The sequence below is a fragment of the Octopus sinensis genome, unplaced genomic scaffold (genome assembly GCF_006345805.1).
Source record: "Octopus sinensis unplaced genomic scaffold, ASM634580v1 Contig11651, whole genome shotgun sequence".
NCBI classification, from domain to species: Eukaryota; Metazoa; Mollusca; class Cephalopoda; order Octopoda; family Octopodidae; genus Octopus; species Octopus sinensis.
The window spans coordinates 20,305-39,228 of NW_021832425.1; the positions used below are offsets into that span (position 1 = coordinate 20,305).

Sequence of the window (18,924 nt, forward strand, 5' to 3'; positions counted from 1 at the left end):
GGTTCCCCAGGCACGGACAACTTAATTCCATAATAAAGCGTCTGCTCGAGGCAACCGGCATCCCGTGCCAGCTGGAGCCCTCTGGCCTTAACAGGGGCGATGGCAAGAGGCTGGACGGCGTCTCGCTCTTCCCGTTCAAGTGCGGCAAAGCGATCGTCTGGGACGCGACATGCTCTGACACTTTTGCGTCAACATGCCTTCTCGCGTCCGCGATCGAAGCTGGCACAGCGGCGAGGAGGGCAGAGACCCGGAAGATAGACAAGTACGCCTCGCTCGCCGACAGATTCCTCTTTGTGCCTGTTTCAGTCGAAACATCAGGCACATTCGGCCCAGCCACGCTACGTTTTCTCACCGAGAGAGGCCGTCACCTCGGGAGGATCAGAAACGACCCTCGCGAGGTCAATCGGCTTTTTGAGCGCGTCTCAATAGCCGTACTCAGGGGGAACAGTTTCTCTATTCTCTCTGCGGCTAGTAGCTGACTTCCTTTTATTAAATAACTAACGTTTGATTAATTCATAAAAACAATTAAGAAGACTGTCTTTTCATGGGGTGAATCAAAATGTCGTATAAATGTCTGTTTTTATAAATCTATTGATGTTAATATGTGACATGGGCGGCTGGATACGCATGGGCAACCGGTTACATTTTTGACCTTGTAGATGTCAATTATTACTCATTGAATAACATCGATCGCATCTTGCGAGGTAACTCGCTTGCAATCCGAGGTGCAGCCACTGCTGACACTTAATTAGCTATTTTGAAGAACTCTTACTTGAAAGAATAATGCATTTTAACAAAAAATATTAAAATTGATCATTTTTTTAGTCTTGCCATTGGTACCGTCCATATCTCTTTAGCATATTTTATCTATTAAATAAAAATGAATTTTCAATTGAGTCTAAATTTGAACAAATCTCTGAATTTTCAAAATGATTTTTAATATTTTTTAAAACATAATTTGATAATTATAACCTGCATCAACAGTGTTTATTTCGCTTATCCCTCGACATCTTTCGAAAGGACTCTGATTTGAAAATGAGTGTACAGCCTTGTTATAACAGTACACTGCTTTTTCGAGAATTTCCAGCCACTTTTTCATCTGTGTCTATCATTTTGGAAAGTTTTCGAGTGATGGTTTGATTAAAACGTTCTGCAATCCCCTGTGTACAGGGATTGTTTGGTCTTCCATGTATCTGAACTACATTGAACTCTTCGCATAGATCTCTCAGAGACACATTCTTTAATCTGAACCATTATCTGATTGCAAAATTTTGCAAGGTCCATATAGGTAGAAAAGTGATCTTAAGTTGTTGCATACTTCTTTTGAAGATTTATGAAAAAGTGGTCTGACAAATGCAAATCTGAATAAATTTGAGAGACCTACTACCAACCTACTATAAAATCGATGAATATTAAAAAAATTTTTAATTATTATTTACGACTGAAAACATTTTTAGATCTACAAGATCTAGCTGAAACCTACATTCGAGAGAAGAAGCAAAAATATGATGATTCATATCACCAACCTACATTAAAAATTAAAAAGAATTAAAACTTTCAACGGACAGGCAAATTTACAACTCTAATGTTTCCTTTTTCTTATATGTTTAGTTTGTTTTTTTCCGATCATACTATTCAGAGTGCTGAATCCTCTTTCTACGTAGTATGATTTAGGAAAACAAAATATTATTGGCATCATTTTTTCTCATGATTTTGGGAATTTCATTTTTAAAGATTTTTCTTCCCAGAATTTTGTCAGGTTTTCATTTTTGTAATTTTATTTTGAGTTTTTCGTTGTTTTTTATTTCTAGTAATTCTTCTTGAGATTCATCATCAGAATCTTTTATGAATTTTGCAGGAATTAAGCAATTTAAATTCTTCCTGAAATCTTAAAAAATCAACAATAGCATCAAATAATATCAAAAATCTTTAAAGAAATTACCCTTGGATAACCATCTTACTTTGGTATGTAAAAGTAACCTAACATAATTTTCATTTTGATTAGTGGGGTATTCACGAAAAATACGATCGTACTTCCTGTCTACTTTAAGTTCATTGATAACTTTGATAACAATTGCATTGATCCATTAAATTCTTCAAATAATTTTTGTGCAATTAATGATGCCAATGTAAAATACAATGAATTGAAGTAAAATATTATTTAAGAATAAATAAGATTCAAACATTTTGAATATTGAAAATACTGTAGTATCCATGATTAATGATTTTGCAAATGATAACTCTTCTTGCAAAATAAAATCATCATGTAAATATCTTTATAAAAAGTATTTATAAGAAGTAATAACTTACATATTCCATAAAAATTGAGTGGTTATCAACGAAAATTGATTTGTCATGTTGGACTGAAAACTGGCGTTTTCTGAGAAGTAAAACTAAGGATTGTTCAATTTCATTAAAAATTTCATCTAATCTTCTTCGTATAGTGTCCTAATTAATATGTAAAATATGTAATTAATATGTAAAAAAATTAGTGCCGCAAGCAAAAAACCAGGTTTTAAATACAGCCAGAACAAAAAAGGTGGAAAACGTTGTTTTATACCGCCAAATAATTAACTTTCTTAAGGTGTATTCTTCTTTAAGCATTCCTAGATAATTTCTCGCTCGTTGTGAAGTCAGCTAACTATTCAAAAGCTTGCAAAAAGCAAACCTGATCCTTTTTCAATTAGCATATCTTTCTTTCCAATACCAGTTATTAATTCTGCCTGTCTATTGGCATTTGTTTGGTTTTGAAGACTTTATTTTTAGTTAAGTAAAAAATTTAATTTCTAATAAAAGATTAATAGTGAGTCGTCATTTCTAACATTTAAATGGAATTCAAAAATGAAACTAGGATAGTTATCATGAATAGAGTTAAAAAATGTTAAGTTTTTTAAGGTGTTAATAATTAGATTTATCAAATTGATAAACTTAACACGCCAGGGTTATTTCAACTCACCCTATCAAGTATGAGGGCATCATGATCGTTAGAGTAAGGCCCGACATAATCAATTATTAATTGCATTACATAATTCGAAATAATTTTCTCTGTGCTTGGATTTAAATTGTTAATTAACAATCAATAAAGTTTCAACAAGAAAACTTCTAGTCAATTACAAAGAAAACTTCATTCTTTTCTAACAAAAAAATCCGAAAGTCTTCTCAACAAACTGGAAAGTCAAAAAAATTCAAAAGAGACCTTTCACCTTATTACGCCTAAGCACAACCAAGCAACCTTAAATGCGTTTTCATTGTTCAAAATGTAAGAGTCAGGTTACCAGACGTCTCATTGACTGAAAGAGCAGTCCAGACAGAGCACAGGACCTATTAGTCGAGGCGCTAGATCTTCTTTGTTCGTTTATCAGTCAGGGGACACAGCCCAGAGGATCTGTTAATCATAGCTTACATTGACTTGTGGAATTGTCACGTTTGAATTTAAAATTCATTTGCCTTTTATTTGTTGAGGCTAATTTTCGAATATGCGACCAACTACAGCATTCACTGTTTAAAAAACAAAGCTGACTCGACATAGAAAACACTCTGGTTTTTTAATTATTCTCTGTCATGTATGTTCGGAACACTTTTAAGAAGTCTATTGTAGATCCACTGACTTTCAGAGCACTTACAATCTATGAGTTTCATGGACGTAGAAAAACTCAGGCTTTATAAAAAAATAGTTTATTTCCAAATTTAAAAAACAGTAATCAAAAAAAATTAGTCATAATAATTGTAGAGGATTAATTGTTCCTCCTGATCATTGGAAAATTGCTGAAATAATTGGTCCAAAGACCTCTCTTCCGCAAAACAATATAGATCTTCAATCTCGTAAAAATCCTCGTTTTCTATAGTCTCAATCTGTTCCATTTTTTGATTCGGTGGATTTAACCCGTCCCGATACAGTATTTATACTTGTTAATTAGTGAAAATTACGTTCGCTGTTAAATTTCTTTCCAATACTTCCTTTTTTATCTTATAAACAATATTTTGTGATTTAGCAATTAATTAAAACTTTTTTTTACTTACGACCTCCAATTTTTATTAATCCTAATTTTTCACTGATTGCGACTGATTTTAATATTCAAGATCAAATATTTTTTAATGATGCATTGCTTTTGGGCAATTGCCATCGAGACTTCCTGTGTTTTTGGGGCCAATACGCTTGCTCATCTTAAAAAGCTTGGCCGTCTGTGGACCTATCGCTCCAGAGATCCCAGGAAATTTATATTCCTTATTCAGAGGATCTCGCTGGCTGTTTTACGCAAGAATTGTCTTTCAATCCTGCAAGTCAGTACTTAATAGCTAGGTTTTTTAACAATTTCCTTGGGTTTAAATAAATAATTGTAAGTTTTTTTAATTAATATGTCGAAATATATTTGAGTTTGTAATCTGGGAGAAAAGATTTGAGTAATTATGGTTCGAAAGTTAATATTGATTATAGAAAAATCGTTGTTGTTCTGGAATCATAATTATGTTCTCCTTTTTAATTATGTAATTTGACCAGACAATAACTACATTTGATTTTAATAATTTCTAAAAACTCTTTTATCATTGAAGATATTGAAATTCAAAAATGCTTTTTTGAGTCGACAGGTTACAGCGATCAAAAAATTTATTAAATAGTTAATTAAATGACAATATTCTTAGTATGCACAAAGATAAAGCTCACATACATCATTTTGGTCCTCTTCAATGATTCTGAAAACATTCGTATGTGTGTATCCCAACAATCATCGCCTAATTCAAACACCAAAAGAGATATTTTTCAGAGTTTTTTAAGGGCAGATACAGCACATAAAACTCTATGCATTATATACATTAAATTCGGAATTATCCTGCTTTAAGACTAAACATATAAATATTAATTTCAATCTGATTATATCGTATATTTACCAAAAATGTAAATTTTAACGCTGGTCTCTCATGGAGAGTCTCAATAGCGCAAAAAAGGGGTATGCAGTGAGGTATGCACTGTGGTGGTGTCAAAGCTCCGGTAAACATACGGGTTTAATGAGTTCCGTGGACATTATTTCATATTTTTAAACTGGATGTTTAATACTTTTAATAGTATTTTGTAACACCATCTTTTTTACGACATCACGCTGGCTGGTATAAGTTGGCAAATAATTTCTGCTTTCTAGACTTTCTTGTAATATTCCGAGAATATACATTTAACTGCCAATTCAGTTGAGTGTGAGCTTCAAAAAACGTGGATCAAAGAATCTAAAGCCATTTGATTTCAACTCACGCAGAGTCAAGCCATTTCCATGCTTTTTGTAGGATTGATTTATAAGAAAGTTTTTAAGAATCCTGAACAGATTATACATACTATCTCTGACAACTAACTACTTATAATTGGACAATTGAAAATGAATATTTGAGATTGCATTAGTTTTCCGTTTGCATAATTTCAAATATATATTGGACGGAAAATTTTTCATTTAACTTCATTCACCAGGGCAATCATTTTGGGTACAATGAAGCTCTATGTAGGGGAAAATTTTTTATAGTAAAAAGAGCGATCATTCGATAAGTTGTTAAAGAATGCAAAAAATAATGAGTTTGGATAATAAATAGGAGTGAGTGAGACACATTCTAAAAACTGGTTTTTATACAATCAAATAAACCTCACTCACTAGTGAATTATATATATTTTCGAGAGATACCGTTAGCCGTTTCAAAGATCGTTCGAAAATTTTTGAAAATTATATAAATAATCTGTTGAAAGCAAGTCAGAAAAAGTCTGAGCTAACCTTTTCACAACTAACAAAAGACTGGGGAATTTGTCGATAAATGTGACCATGGAAGGGAAATCAATTCCTCCAAATAAAACTTAAAGATACTAGGGATCACTTTTGAGACCTTTCTAAGCTTTACTCCCCATACGGAAAACGTGTTGACGAAATGCAATAAGAAACTAAACTTTCTAAAGCATTACTTGGAAACTTGGAAGACGCCAAAGGAACTGACGGATTAGAGTCTCTATACCAGGGGTCCGTAAGCTTTTTGGGTTTGCGGCCGCATAGCATTTTTTTCCTTCTCTTCTACGGCCGCACATTTTCTGCATTATTTTTCGATATTATATAGTAATTTTTTTTAAATTAAAAAGTGACCCATAAGTTGCCCTCAAATTAATTGTATCTTCAAATTTTTTAATTTGTGAACAAAGTGCTTGTTGGTGAATAATACAATGTGTACATTGTACACCAATAACTGATTTATTGTTATACTCTTCTAAGACATATTCAGTTAGGCGTGTAACAAATCCTTGTTTTCTACTCAACATTGCTGGTGCGCCATCTGTGCATATTCCTCTTAGACATGTCATGTCCAATTTGAATTCCAAACAACATTGTTTAACTATTTCAAATATATCTTGACCCCGTACATTTCCAGGTAGTGACTCCATGGATAGAAAATCCTCATGTATTTCAAAATCGAAGGATAGAGTACGAATAAATATGATCAGCTGAGCAGAATCACATATATAATTTGACTCATCAATGGCAAGTGAAATAAAATAAGTAGTTTGAGAATTTGATTTTTGTAGGAGTGATAGATTAAGATGCTCGGCAATATGAAACTGTCGGCGCTGAATTGTGTCACGTGAAAGTGGAATTGCTTCAAAGTTATGCTCCTTGTCTGGATCAATCCATTTAACTGATTCCATGATACATCTTTTCACAAGTTCGCCGTCTGAAAAAGGTTTTCCAGCAGATTCAAGGATATGAGCAACTCGAAAGGATGCTTCAACTCTTGCATTTGCCACATTTAAAAAAGTTTTTAAACATTTTTTTGTTGTCTTAATTTGTATTTCAAATTTTCGACGGAATCTTCTCTTGAACATTTGGACTTGACAACTAGGTGGTCTAAATGTCTTTGAAAATGTTGTTTAGCATTGTCCGGTTTATAGTTTTCACAATCTCATGGCACAATAAGCATTGCATACTGAGCATTATATTTAAGATTAGTTACTCGATGACCTAATTGTGCCCACGGCCGCACATTCATCGACTCACGGCCGCACTTGCGCACCCCTGCTCTATACACTCAATATATTAAACCGACAATTGGTTACGGATGTACAGTATGGGGAAGCAAATGTCAAAAAAATCGACAATATTCAAATGGAGATTGTAAACCTCCTAGCGAATGTCACGGGGAACAAAATTCAACCAAAGGGACTAGAAGAAATTGTGAAAGAAAACAGTGAAGACCTCAGGAAAAAAGTCCATGTTCGGGATCCCCGACCTCTTAGAGTCTAAGACTTAGACAATGCACTCTAGAACACAGAGAAAAGATGCAAAGGTATCTGAAAGAGGCTGGGATCATCTGAAATAGTTAATTATGGTTATGACGGTGTTATTGGTCCTAATAAATAAATAAAATATAACTCCACCCTAATAGTCTTGTTTATTAATTTACGGGTTAAAAAGATTCGAAAATACAACGATAATTATCTCCTACAAGTTCCTCGTGCGGTTGTGGCAATGCACGCAAGTACGGGCTCTTCTGCTCGATTTGCGGGAACTTTTTCCACCTCGGATGTGTAAGGATGTCCCGGCAGGCTGCATCCTCACTCAGTTTATGGAACTGCAATGTATGTATGGGCTTTGGCCGGAAGACCCAGGCGAAAATATCGAATGAACCTGTCGTCTCTAGCGAGCCGTTGGATTTCGACAATACGGATTCTCTCCTGCTTTTCTTGTCTGAGCAAAGGAAGGCCAACAAGATTCCACTTAAGATCCCGAGACCCGTCCGGATCCCTGCAGCTATATGCCTGGCTTCCGCTATTGACGATGCACTCACGTCCAACGACCAAGAGGCCTGGCTCAAACTCTTCGGTTTCGCCCCGCTTGCACTTGGCATACCTTACACTGAGTCAAAGGAGCCACATCGGAACACTAGAGAAAGTTCCATGCATGGAAACTCACTTTCCTCAAAAATGAAGAAAAATATCCACGATTTCCAATCACGATCTATTAACAAAACGAAATTTTCAAAAGCAAAACATCCGGACGCCGATCATACGCTCTTTCGGAATTGCCCAGATACACTCTGAGAGAGAGTAAATCGTAAACTTCTTGAAGGCGACGTCCGGGCGGCGCTGCGGGTCGTTTCCAGCGACGATACCGTCCTGGCTCCAACACCTGAAGTCCTCGAGCAGATCAGACGAAAACATCCATGTCCGCCGGAAGATTACCGCCCATTCGTGCTCCCGGGAGATATGCCAAGGACAACTGTTACTGAAGGCGAAGTGCGGCGCAGCATTTCGTCGTTCGCGGCGAGCAGCAGTGGAGGTCTCGATGGCTTGCGACCAGGCTACATCAAGGATCTCACGGCTGGGGCTACTGCGGAGGCGGGCCGCAACCTTGTCAAAATCACAAGATGGTTATGCGTATTTTGAACGGGGATATCCCTCCTCTCGCAAGGGAGCTTCTTTTCAGCGCACATCTACTTGGCTTCAAAAAACCCGAAGGTGGGGCCCGCCCTATCGCGGTCGGGAACTACTTCAGAAGGCTAACAGCTAAAATTGCATGCAGTCTTGTCTGTCCGAGAATATCTGAAGAATTTCCCCCTTCCAACTCGGAGTTGGGGTAAAGAACGGATGTGAGGCGGCGGCGGTGCATGCCGCAAGGTGCTTTTTCACACAGAAAAACGAACAAAATCCAAAAATGGGAGTCAAGCTTGACATCCGCAATGCCTTTAATTCACTGCGGAGGGATCAAATTTTCGAGACTGTAAGCAAACGAGCCCCGGAACTCATTCCACTCGTCTACCTGGCCTACGGAACCAAGTCTTCACTCGTCTTTGCGGACAAGATTATCTATTCGGAGACTGGAGTCCAGCAAGGGGACCCGCTTGGTCCACTTCTCTTTGCGTTGGCAATTGACGAAACTGTACGTTTCATCAGCGCGGAACTGAACCTCTGGTATCTTGATGATGCCACGATTGGAGGGCCGTGGGGAAAAGTTTTTGACGTTCTGTCACAAGCCGTGCCTGTACTACGAAAACTCGGACTTGATATAAATATAAAGAAATCGGAGCTGATAAATATCACATACTCGGAAAGTGATTTTATCAACGTGGTCAAGTCTTTCGAATCGATATTACCTGGGATTACTGTCTTACCTCGGGAGAGGGCATACTTTCTTGGGTGCCCACTTGGCGAAAAGGAACTGCGGTGCCATCTGCTGGAAAAAAACAAGGGTCTTTCTAGAGTTACGGAGAAACTCTCCTTACTCAATGCTCATACTGCATTCTTCCTTTTGAAAAATAGCATTGGCTTGCCTAAACTCCAATACGCTCTCCGTTGTTCTCCCTGCTTGGAACATCGAGACATTCTACAGACACTGGATAGGACTTTGAGAAGTTCAGCTGAATCGCTCTTGAACATCCACTTTGACGAACCTGGTTGGAATCAATGCAAGCTTCCTACACGCATCGGAGGAACGGGTCTCAGGTCGGCGCTGGATTTCGCATTCCCGGCATATCTGTCATCGCTTTCAAGCTGCAGTCATCTCGTCCAGGAAATCCTACGTAACACTACTGGACTCTCCTTGGACACAGTATTTGACAAGGCTTGCTTGCAATGGAAGGAAGCCGGACTTTCAATCCCAGATGATGTCTCGAGACAGAATTGTTGGGACGCAATATCATGCAAGGCTGTCGTTGATGACCTGAAGCGGGAGTTGAACCAACACCGGCTCGTCTGTTTGCTATCCGGGGCACAGCACGGGAGTGGTGCGTGGCTCCACGCATTTCCATGCAGTTCATTCGGTACGCTTATGGACGACGATTGTGTGAGAATCGGTGTTGCACAACGCTTGGGTCTTGACGTCTGTCAGGAACACAGATGCCGGTGTGGAGGAATAGTCGATTCCAAAGGACTACACCCTTTGTCTTGCAAGAGGAGTGCAGGTCGCGCTCCCCGCCATGCCGCACTCAACGACATAATACGACGGGCCCTCGAGAGCGCAGGATTTCCAGCACACCTGGAACCCGTCGGGCTTGACCGGGGAGATGGCAGAAGGCCCGATGGGATAACTCTTTTCCCGTACTCCCAGGGAAAATCACTCGCATGGGATGCGACGTGCGTAGACACGTTCTCCCAGTCCACGATTCTTCGGAATATTCATTCGCCCGGTTGGGCTGCTAATGCAGCAGAAAAGGCGAAGATATCTAAGTATTTGGAGATCGGAAAACTTTTCCGTTTTGTCCCAATCTCGATAGAGACGTCTGGTGTAGTGGGATCCAAAACCGCGGAATTTCTCAAGGAAATTGGGGCGATGCTGGCTAAACGAAGGAGGGACAGTCGCGAGGGGTATTGGCTTCGCCAACGTATCGGAATTGCAGTTCTTCGTGGCAACACGCACGCGATACTGGCTGCCGGAGCGTGACGATTTATAATACTTTTCAGTGACATTTTGTAATCTTTTAATCTCTTTATTAAAAAAAAAAGACAATTAACTTAATTTTAACACTCATTTTTCAAAGCATTTTTATTGACTTAAAAAATATAAATTGCTCTTAAAAAGTCAATTTAATTGACTTTAAAATCGATTTGATAATATTCCATTAACTGCTCATTATTATAGCACATCCCGTAGGGACATAAACAGAGTCATATTGCTACATATGCCAATTATATTGTTTGAGGTGGTGACGTTCCTTTTTTGCACTATGTCTAATACACACATAATTTAACTATGTCATGAACTTTAGTTTGCACCAACAAACAGTTTTTATCATATCCACTTGAGATAGAGATAGTATAAATATTTTTCTCGAAAATTTCATTATATTTAGAAAATTTTTTGAAGTCAGAGTGGAATGAATTTGACAATGATTTAATTTTATACATAATTCGTCTAAGAGGAGTACAGCAAATCAAACTGATCTTCAATTACTGAAAAATCAGATAATCTTCGAATGAATTTTCGATGTAATGGCAATGTAAGGCCATTAATTGGAAACTGTACCTATCTGTTGATTTATTATTTTTCTATTCGATCAAAACTGATGGACATAATCAGCCTAATTTGTTTGGGGAACAGTCTATAAAGGAGATTTTATAATTTTGGAATTTTGTAGTACATATAGCACAAAAATAGATATTGTTACGAAGAACTTTGTTCTTTTAAAGTAATTCACGAGAATTTGTTCCACTTGAGGCAAAACAAGATTAGACAAGTACTTTTTTAAAGAGTTCAAGAGCAAACCAATATTATTTATTTTCTACCACTCCAAAATAACGATAAATATCTAATAGATTAATTAGTTTAGCAGGTCTAAGTTATTTTCAAAGAAGAAAAGATAGTATTATGTTTATGGTAGTAATGTAGCCTGGCGGATTGCCAAACTGTTTCCCCGGATAATGGCAATTAGTTTAGCATCATTCTTTAATAAATAATAATTTTTCTCTGATTTCTCTAAATTCTTCTCTTAACCAGGCAATTTAAATTTTCAATCCCTTATCATACATTCCAGAGTTTTAGGAAAAAATTTCAAATCACTATGCAACCCCTTATTGAGGCGACCCCGGACGTGTGGCACCCTCGGGTTTTGGGGTACTTTGATTTTTTAGGAGTTTTTTGTTTTTTCTTAAAAATATAAACTCTGTTATGGGGCATGCTTTTTCTTATAAATTTACAATGGAAAAATATCTAAAATATGTCTCAAATTTATTTTTAACATGCAATAAAATATTTTAAATTTTTTAGTTTTTTTTGAAAAACACATATTTATGCGCTTTTCCATGAAATCGAAAATTCAAAACCAAAAAAACTGAACAAATTTAATCTACCTAAATATATTAAAGAAAAAGTTTCATTTTTTCAAATTCGTTCAAATTTAATCATTTGTAATCTCGCTGCAGAAAAAAGGCATAATGATTGGCATGTATAAATCTGGAAAAACATACAGAGAAATACAAGATATCACCGAAAGTTCTTTTGGCAAGATATCGAAAATTGTCTGAACTTACTCAAACAACTGCTTAACGGACAGAAAAGCTGGGTCGACTATCGTTGCTTAATCGTTAAGAAATATTTCAAATAAATGAGTTTCGAAAAGTGGATGTCATTTCAACTGTGTAAAATATGCCAAAACTTTTACAGAAAAAACAGGAGCTTAAACAATACGAAATACAATGAACAAATTGGTCTGAATGCTTTTCCGCCCACATAAAGGCCACTTCTCCTTCAACAACATTAACTCCGATGATTGACCCTATGCCAAACATGGAATGATCCGAAATAATGTTCTTTGGCAATAGCAAGGCGCTTTCTTCAAGCAAATAATATCTAATTGGTATCATGGACTGCACAAGCGCCAGATTTAAACCCTATAGAGAATGTTTGGGCCTTTGTTAAAGAAAAAATCGAAGGAAGAGAATTTTTGAAAAAGGAACATTTATTTGCAGAAATAGCATCCATTTGGAATGAACTTAAAATAGAATACGCAAAAAGTCTTATTAATAGCATGATAGGCCGAACGAATACTAGATTTAATTAGAGCTAATGTGAAAAAAGTCTTACGAAACATCGATGTTGGAAAACTTTTTTAAAACTTATGATAATTATTTGGAAGCATATTTTACCAAGGATATCTTCAACTGCAATGAGACTGTATTATTTGTGAAAAAAATCTGACTGTAAATCCTGCGTAATTAACTGATACTTGTGCTGGTGTCAAAAAATAAAGTAATGTAAATGCTTAGATAACAAGTTATAAGTTATATTTTAATGCATGGTTGTATGTAATAAATGAAAGATAATATGTCGCTCGCTGCGCTCGCGACCACTCAATTTCTACATGCGATCAATCAAACAATTTATAAATTGACAAATACCCAGGCTGGTATTTGGGTTTAAATATATTCGATAACAAAAATTAAAATCGATGCCAAAGCAGAATGTGCTTTAAAACCGATTTCATAAATAAAAATAATATTTTAAAATTTATAATTGATATTTTGAGAAAAAATCTAAATGCTTCATAATTTATTAAAATGTCAAAACAAGAATCTTCTGAAGGAGCAAGCCTGTCTGCACAGTTCATTTTTGATTAGAAGACCTAATTTTAGAGATTGAAACGACAAATAGCAGTGAGATCTGTCAAATTATTACCCCCCTCACAACCTAAACCAAATTAGCGTTCAGTATTCATTGATTTTACTTTTTCTATTAAGGTCTACTTATAAATTATTTTTGGGGATTCAATGGAAAACTTAAGTTATTTCAATTTTAATTTTAAATCATGTTAAAATTTTAAATAATTTAATAAATATATTTGTTGATGACAGGCTTGTTAGGTGTCAAAGTCGCGTCTAGCGCTCGGTCGCTCGCTGCGCTCGCGACATAATAAAAGAAATATTTTATTAATTTTAAATAATGCAGGATGTTATAAAGCAGATGATTATTCTAATATAAACTTTGTATATCTGCCTAAAAATACTACTCCGCTCCTTAAATAAATAAATAAAATAAGTCAGCACTCTCCATTTCAACTATTGTTACTTCAAGTTTATGGGGATAAGGATCCCATGCAGAAGAAAAATCTACGTGACTGAATTTCATACTACTTTAATTATCCAACAATATCTTCCTTGTTTTGCAAAAAAATTTAATTTAAAAAAAGCAAATTTAATTGAATTCCTTTTCAGATGTTTAGAAAATCGAATTCAATGTAGTGATTGAATCCATTTTCATATCACATTGGATAATGATTTTCACAATTTTTTTGTTTTTAAAATATACAAAATAATATCGAGGAGAGAATTTATTTCTTCATTTTTTCAAATTTTTAATCAATATTTGTTTAGAGCAAAGTATTTCCGATTAGTATTTCGTTGATTGAATCCTGTCAATATCTTTGCAGTTCGGAATGTCTAATCATATCTTGCTGTACATGACATATCTAAATTTATAAACTGAAAAAATTACTTTTTTATTACAAAAAGTATGGTCGTTGCCTCGAAAGGACAGTAATTGCTGAAAATAAACGAGGAACTTTTGTCAAATTGTTGTAAAAGCACAATTCATGCGTTTTCATTATAAAACATAGTTAAAACACCGACCTCAGTAATATCAGATACTACTGTTTGAATACATCAGTAGAGATCATAGAGGCCCCATTCATCACGTTGAAAACCACAAAGGTACGCTTACATTGAACTACAACTTTAAAGATATGGAGTTTCTCCTAAATGTTATTTATCCATTTAAGTAATCTACAAGTTTTCCGAACTCTAAAAAATACTAGGCAAAAATTTTTTACATCGATTCACACACATAATTATTTGTTAGTTAGTTAGTTAATGCACGTTCGCGTTGCCAGTAAACTAAGTTTATGGTTTCGCTTGTGCCATGTTTTTAACTATTCTTGTTGTTGGCCCCTTCCATCCCTTCCGTCGTCTTTCCCTCTTTCCGATTTCGTCAAGATCGTCTGCATCTTTCAATCGGCCTCCGATCGTAGCATATTCCTTTGTAATTTATATACACAACATGTAATCGCTCTAAGGTTCTTAGGGTCAATATAGTTCGTTTTATTTAAAAAATTAAATAAAAAACTATTGAAAATTAAATTTTGGAAGTAAAATAGTATTACTAATTCAAAATATCAAAGTCACGTGTATTAAATATTTGGAGAGGGCAATAGTAATCCATCCATTATTTATTTTTATTATTCCGACTACCTGCTTTACTTAAATTGAAATAATTTGGTGGCAAACATGTTTTTTAGCAACAGTAAAATTACGGAACAAATGTGGAAATAAAAAAATCGTTAAATTAAAACTTATTTCCGAAATAAATTTATTCAAAATTACATTTTCATGGAATTAAAATTAAAATCAATCGAATAATAAGATAATTTCAAATTAAATTCAATAAATAATTCAAAAATTCATAAAATACTAATAATCAGTACTTCCCCACCTGATCTTCTCCTTGGTCGGTAGAAGGAGCACAAACTGGAGGTGGATCGGGTTTGTCAAAATCCACGTTGGGTTGCGGAATTGTTTTTTTAATTTCAGAATCCTTGAGAGGAACTGTTGTTGGAGAAGTAGTTTTCGATTTTTCCAAAGCTTGTTTTTTGAGAGTTTGTTCTAGAAGTAAATGCATTTTCACAGTTCCACATTCATCCGAAGGTGAAGACTAAAATTATTATGTATATTTTTATATATAAATAGAATCAAATTAGTGATAACACGATATCGAATAACTACTACCATTTGATGTAATCAAGGAATAAATTCAAATCGTCAATATGCTATTTAATTAATCAATTATCTAACAAATATTTTTTTTTAATTCAATATAATATAATTAATAATTAGTGTCGATAATAAAGAAAAAAATAATTATAAATAATTAGGAACTAAAATAATGAAAAAAAAATGGAAGTGATATGGTCCATTAATCCGTCAATATTAGATGTAGATATCAAAAATTTGACATCCCTATATCTCGTTTCTATTTCTATAATAACTCTGAATTTTGTGACTTTAATTACTTTAATCCTCATTTTAAATAATTTAAATTAAATCCCTCTCATCTAAATACAATTTTTATTTGAAACAAAGACAATAAAATCCTTTTGAAATCGTACCTGTAATATAAAGCTCCGTAAATAAACATAAAAATAGTGTTTCAAATCTGTGAAAATTTATTACCAAAAAATAGGTGAAGGAATTGTGGATATATTCAAATTTGCAGCCTCATTTTAAAAATACTAGAAACTTAAATAAAAGATAAAATGTTTTAATTTCAACATTTTCATTATACGATATCAAATAATTATCATTTGATGTCATTATCACGAATCAATTTTAAGCAGATTAACCTAAAACAAAAAGTATATGTATAATTAGCAAACCGATTAATCTGAAGTAAAAAAATTCAGAAAACTTAACGAAAACGAAGTTCGTCGAGATCATTTTTAAAAGTCTCAAGTCGTCTTGCTGTACAACCGGTAGGGTTGTTCTGGGTCGTCCTCGGAATTTTACTGGCTCAAAACCGCGGAAGCTGAAAATCGTTGGTACAGAAGGTCGTGTCGTGTGTGGCACATGTAGGAATATAACTCTTTTCTGTTTATGTCCCTACGGAATGTGCTAAAATAATAATAAACGAAAACGTGACTGTGCATGTCTCATCTAACCAAGCGAATATCCACATTGATGGGGTAAATATTCATTCGTTTGTTGTCCCAGCTTCCGAACCTGCAGGTTCAAGCAAAATAATACTTTAAATGTTTTTGAGAGACTTTTTGTCGGAAATAATACTCGTAAAATTTCTTATTGGGAATAATTTGATTCAAAGAAATGTGATTAATAAGGTTTTGTGGTTTCGTGAAATTTAAATAGATTATAATTGAGTGATTATTTTTAATTAGCAATTCTTAACAAAAATCATCGGTAAAATGTCGGAACAGTTGGAATTACAAGTAAATATTCATTTTGATTGTTAGAGTATTCCATGCGAATCAAAACTTATGAAATTAACATTGTTTGTAGTTGTTATGGGATGTACCTTCCAGTTCGGCCATGGGATCTCCGTTATTGACGGAATTGAACCAGTAAATCAGTAAAAAATAAACTTCTAGTTCATCAGCGATCTCATTTCCTCTGTTCTCACTCACCGTTACTACATATCAAATACAAAACTATCATGGACTACAAATATTGTGTATACTGGAATGGCCAGCGTGTTTGTCATTGGCACAATGTTGGGGGCACTCAGAGCTATGCGACTTACAGAGAAATTTGGTCGCCGGAAAGGACTCATAATAAGCAATATTTTGATGACATTTGGATCAATTTTACAGGGCATTTCAAAATACATTAATTCTTTTGAAATTATCTACTTTGGACGATTTATTTGCGGCGTTGGAAGCGGTTCTATTATTTTATGATTGCTTAGGACTAATAATGCCTCTCTCAATAATGTATATCATGGAAATCTCCACGAGAAAAAACAGAGGTAAAGCTGCAGTACTCAATCAATTATTCGTCTCGGTTGGGATCACATTTGCCGAACTTATCGCATTCAGACAAATTTTTGGTTGAAAAACTAAAATATTTAAGGATCTCAAAATCTTTGGCCTTTGTCGTTTGTTATCACGATTGTCCCATCTGTTATGGCGATTACCATTCTTACATTTTGCCCAGAGAGTCCACGTTGGCTACTAATGAAAGGACGAGACACAAAAGCATATGAAGGTTTTCAAATTTATTAAAAATTTTACTTAGCGCTTAGAAAACTTCGCAAAAACGGAAATTTAAGGCTTGAGTTTGATGAGTTAGTGAACGAACAAAACTCAACAACTTGTAAGCCTGTCAGCATTTGGACTGTTCTCAGGAAAAAAGAATTCCGTTATCCAATTAAAATAATTTTCGTCGTATTTTTTGTCCAGCAGTTTTCAGGAATAAACATGGTATTTTACAATAGATGTTAAAATTAGACAGATTTTGGCATTCTCGAACAATATATACAGAAATGTGGGTCTTAGTGACGAAAACGTACAATATGCAATCATCGGATCTGGAGCATCTCTTCTTCTATCTTCTTGCATTGCTGTGAGAGCCAAATAAAATGCTAATATTGTTTAGGCTCCTTTTATTGACACTATTGGTAGAAAAAAATTGCTGATTTACCCATTAGCCATAATGATTTTGATGCTAATAATGGAAACGATTGCACTCGTTTATAAAATCTACATTCTAGCGATTGTATGCTTATATATCTACATGATGTCATTTGATATCAGTCTTGGTGTCATTCCCCAATCACTCATGGTCGAATATTTCCAACAGGACGCTCGTTCGGCGGCTTCCTCTATTGGTGTTTTTATATCATCATCTTCCAATTTTGCTGCGTTGTGGTTGTTTAAGCCAGTTATTGAAAATGTATTTTATTTTATGGATTAAAAACTTATAGGAACAAATTAAAAATTATGTTTTTGTAATTTTTATAGTTTTATGTTCTATAAGTTTGGTATTTCTCCAAATTTATGTTGTTGAAACTGTAAATCGTAAATTCGAGGATATAAATCGAGATTTAAAAAAACATTTAAACAATCATAATACTAGTCAACTGTAACTTTAATATGTTTTATTCAATAATGTTCTTAGTTTCTAAAATGTACTTATCTATAAAAATTATTGTTTGTACAAACCATAAATCAAAATAAACTAAGTGTAAAGAAACTTTATGAAATCAATTGAAAGTTATTATTTATAAAATTAAAGATTCCAAGTTCTTTTCCAACGCCCGATATTTTTGAAATCTCATTTGGGAATCTCTATTAAATAAAGTTTTTATTCCGACTTTGGGTTTTTCTGGGCCTTTACGGAAAATGCTAAAAGACAGAATTGGGTCTTTGATTTTGAAATTCATTGCTATTTGCTTTATGGAAAATAGTCACTTTACCAACTGTAAAATATTTAATTTTTAAATATTTTAATCAAAAAGGTTATAATAAATAATTTTAATTAAGATCATTTTGTGATGCCTAGTCGTAACGGGAGGAGTGATAGACCACGGTAAAAAATCATTAAAATAAACCAGAATTTGCACATTCAGTACTTTAAACCAGGAAAACTCATCAGACGAGGAAACAAATCGTCCACAGGAGTTTTTTGCAGGCGGACATCGTGGTGGAAGTGGGATAAATGTAGTTGGACGAGATTCTGGACGTACTAATAACCTGGTCCAAACGTTTATGCAACAAGCCAGTCGATTTTCTGCAAGAGAAAATACAGATTCCTACCCTGGCCGTGGATATACTCTACAAGAAGGGGAATCAACCCCACCAGACACCCCACAAGTTATTTTTAACCATTCAGACACATTTAGAGCTACGTATTGACACTGTGGGACAATGGTTTTACATTGAACAACAACAGTGACACCTTGAGAGAATATTCAA

General features: G+C 34.7%; 1 protein-coding gene across 1 annotated transcript; it reads left to right on the top strand.

Annotated features, from left to right (window-relative positions):
* The first annotated feature begins 16,923 nt into the window (after positions 1-16,923).
* Positions 16,924-18,095, top strand: LOC115229033 (solute carrier family 2, facilitated glucose transporter member 5-like). Its single transcript, XM_029799462.2, has 5 exons — positions 16,924-17,215; positions 17,246-17,430; positions 17,462-17,572; positions 17,606-17,902; positions 17,934-18,095. The coding sequence occupies exons 1-5, from the start codon at positions 17,134-17,136 to the stop codon at positions 18,093-18,095; spliced, it is 837 nt and encodes a 278-aa protein (XP_029655322.2). The 5' UTR covers positions 16,924-17,133.
* Positions 18,096-18,924: the final 829 nt, after the last annotated feature.